At 44.4% G+C, this 1,113-nt stretch overlaps 1 protein-coding gene across 1 annotated transcript; it reads left to right on the top strand.

The window, feature by feature from the left end:
- The first annotated feature begins 469 nt into the window (after positions 1-469).
- On the top strand, positions 470-829 carry LOC149162713 (non-specific lipid-transfer protein 1-like). Its single transcript, XM_089435271.1, has one exon. It carries the CDS (start codon positions 470-472, stop codon positions 827-829), a length of 360 nt encoding a protein of 119 aa, XP_089291397.1.
- The last annotated feature ends 284 nt before the right edge of the window (positions 830-1,113 follow it).

Here is a 1,113-nt window from a genome sequence, read left to right as displayed (position 1 = left end):
GGCAAAACTCACAGTTACACCCCATATCACTGTTGGATTTTTATAACTATGGTGACTTCAAAAGTTGGCTTTTATAGCTACTGAAGTATTAGCTTTCATAACAGTCCCGGCCATTTTTGACGGTTGACAGAGGTATCCGATTTCTGGTATCGAGTATTGTTGTGCATGTAGTTAAAGGTGCTCAAATATTAGAATGTAAGTGCAAAAGAATGGTCTTCCACCGGGTCCGGAGTTAATGAAAAATGGCGTGGGAAGCATTCCTCTCGGATACAGACCACTTAATCCGCTGACCAACCTATGCGTGTAATCTGCCGGGCAAAAATATGGTTCCAGAGAACCTCCGCCACGCACCAACCTCTTGCCAAATTGCCCCTATATATACACACAGCCCAACTCCAGTCCCTCACAAATTCAAGCACAAGTATTTGCATTTGCACTGTAATTGAAGTTGCAGAAATTTCATAGAAAGATGAGGACTCAGGGAAGCTCTGTGTACGGGATCATAGTGGTCGCACTTGCCATGTCTGCATTACTTGGTCCGAGCTGTCATGCACAGCTAACGTGCCAGGTCATCACCTCTGATCTGATGCCGTGCCTCAACTATTTGCTCCACGGTGGCGGCGATGTTCCAGCTAATTGCTGCGATGGCGTGAGGAGGGTCGCCGGGATGGCCAACACGACCATCGCCAGGCAGACGGCCTGCAACTGCCTCAAGAATGCCACGTCACTCATTCAGCCTCTCCAGCCCCCTTTGCTTACAGGCTTGCCTGGAGCCTGCGGTGTTCAAATCACAATTCCCGTCAATGGAGGCATTGACTGCTCTCAGTAATCACAAACATACACAAGCCTAATTTCTTTTTGTTTTTGTGTAGATTTCAAATTTTTTTTAGAAATTTAATACACACTAACTCAAGGTCAAATAATTTACCTCATTACTATAAAAATATTAAATATTCCCAGAAAAGTTCAACAATACTTCAGTCTACACATTGTTTCTGATATACACATTGTTTCTCTGTACTGCAGGATTCACTGATCAGTTGATGGCGTCCTGAACCACGTTCTGCTTCGGTTTTTGTTCGCTCGCACTGTGTTGTGTAATAAATAGCAGTA

Source organism: Pinus tabuliformis, chromosome 5_2, assembly GCF_031772625.1.
Source record: "Pinus tabuliformis cultivar Carrire ecotype Pingquan chromosome 5_2, CPIR1, whole genome shotgun sequence".
Classification (NCBI taxonomy): domain Eukaryota; kingdom Viridiplantae; phylum Streptophyta; class Pinopsida; order Pinales; family Pinaceae; genus Pinus; species Pinus tabuliformis.
This window is presented reverse-complemented; position numbering and strand designations above follow the sequence as displayed.